The following is a 2060-nucleotide window of genomic DNA, read 5'->3' as shown; positions in this document are numbered from 1 at the left end:
GGGGGGGGGCGGGAACGGAGCGGGTCCGCGGCCCCACCGGGAGGTTGGCGGTGCGGGGCGGTGCGGGGTGGTGGGGCCGGGAGCGCGGACCCTCCGGCGCTTCCCTGCCCGAGGGGACAGGCCTCCGCCCGGCCCCTGCCCGTTTGGGCCGTCCCGGGACGGGGGGTGATGCCCCGACGGCCGCCTGGCCGCGCTGCCGGGGGAGCATCCCTGCGCAGAGCCCCCGGTGGGCTCCTCATCCTCTCTAGCGGCAGAAGGTTTCATAGGGATTTGGGGTCCCGGGAGGCACCTCTGGCGTGGATCCTATAAGGAATATAGCGCTGTGTGTGGGTATGTGGCTACCCTATACACACCTGGTGTATGGGGCTCGGTGCATATGCACCCCAAGGCAGGATGATCATAAATGACCAGCCTGGAGCCAGGTAGCACAACCTAGAGAGGAAATGTGTCTGCGTAGCGATGCGCATCGCAAAGGTGAGCGTGCAGCTGGATAGCACCGTTCCAGCGACAGCAGCTCCACACATCTAGGTTGGGGAGACAGTGTATTAATAACGTGGGGTATGCAGTCCCGGGATCATTAATGCGAGCTGAGCAGAGCTTATTGACTGTGTTGTGGCATATTGTCTTTGCTGCCTGACAAAGGAGAACTACCTCTTGAATACACTTCAAACGCGCTGACTCCGGCGGCGGTGGCTCTGCTCCTCGCTGGCTCTGAGCTTTCGCATAAAGCCATCTTTCAATGAGTACGAGCAGACCTCTTTTCATAGCCTCGAAACACAGGCACCCTATTGAAATTCTTCAAAATAGGATCAATGTTCTGTTTTATATGCACTGGGTGTTTTTGATGTGGTTGTCGGTCTAAAACAGCGGTGAAAGGCTTTTTCCTTTAGAGTACGTACCTTAGCTGGGTTCAGATTGATATTTCATTTTTATGGGGCTGGAGTTTCAGCTGTCAAAAGAGGCCCTTTCTTAACTAAGCATTTCTCCTGCTGGGCGAGCCCCGGCGGTGTCGTTGTCTGACTTTAATTGACGGAGGGCTTTGTTTTATCTTGCTCTTTAGGTGAGTTTGATGCTAAATGGGTGGCCAGTGATATCTGCCTTTGCAGGGGACCAAGATGTGACCCGAGAAGCTGCTAGCAATGGAGTCCTGATTCAGATGGAGAAAGGAGACAGAGCTTATCTAAAACTGGAGAGAGGAAACTTGATGGGAGGCTGGAAGTATTCGACATTCTCTGGATTTCTAGTGTTCCCGCTTTAAAATCACTTCTCATCCAAGAAAAGGGAGAGACGCGAGTCAGAATCTCTTACAAATTCCCAAGTTGTAGCTGGGTTGAAAGAGTCGTGGACAGCAGACTTTTGACATTCAAATATTAAAGAAGCTAAATCCTGCTTAGGTTTGTGTACATCTGCTTTGAAGAATTACTACTTATTTTTGTTGTGTTGCAGCCAACAGGCGGGAGACACTATAATTGATCAAACCCCCATTTATATTCTTCTCTCTCCTCCCACAAAATTAGTTCCCATCTCTGTGTCACTGGTGTAATCTGCCATCGTTCCCCCATGGTTTCTGCCTCACAAGTAGACTTTAGATATTTTTCATTGTCCTTTACAGCATATTTTGTAGTTTTGTTTTTAAAACATGTTAATCTTGACTCTTTCTCTGAGTTTAACTTTTCAAAAGAAAAAAAAACAAAACAAAAAAGCAAAGTATTTTTGAATACATGGATGCCATGACGGAAGGGAAAAATGCAATTCTTGCTGTGTGCTGGCTGGCAAAAGGAAAAATTTCTACTCGAAGAACTATTCACAGCCAAGGCTGACTAGAGTATTTCAATATTTCTATGTAATTCTGAGTGATTGTGAAATTTAAGGCTGCTAAATGTTTTGATGCTTGTTTTGCTCTCTCGTACAATGTGGCCCAACTAAACGCCAGGAAGTATATTGAACTTTTACTATTACTCTGTAATATATGTGTGAATATCGAAAATTAATTTTTGCTTTAATTCAATAAAGTTTAAATGGGACTTTTATTTTTCTTAACCAGAAATAAGGTTTCTCAA

At 47.3% G+C, this 2060-nt stretch overlaps 1 protein-coding gene across 1 annotated transcript in view; it reads left to right on the top strand.

The window, feature by feature from the left end:
* CBLN1 (cerebellin 1 precursor) overlaps positions 1–2030 on the top strand; it is a gene marked incomplete at its 5' end in the record, with an annotated part of 4602 nt that extends 2572 nt beyond the window's left edge. The window contains one exon of the mRNA XM_014942164.1: positions 1061–2030. Coding sequence (XP_014797650.1) covers positions 1061–1258 — 198 coding nt within the window. The remainder of the gene's footprint in view (positions 1–1060) is intronic.
* Positions 2031–2060: the final 30 nt, after the last annotated feature.

Source organism: Calidris pugnax, unplaced genomic scaffold, assembly GCF_001431845.1.
Source record: "Calidris pugnax isolate Ruff unplaced genomic scaffold, ASM143184v1 scaffold28, whole genome shotgun sequence".
Classification (NCBI taxonomy): domain Eukaryota; kingdom Metazoa; phylum Chordata; class Aves; order Charadriiformes; family Scolopacidae; genus Calidris; species Calidris pugnax.
Note: the sequence above shows the minus strand (reverse complement) of the source record. Positions and strands in the feature narration are given on the sequence as shown.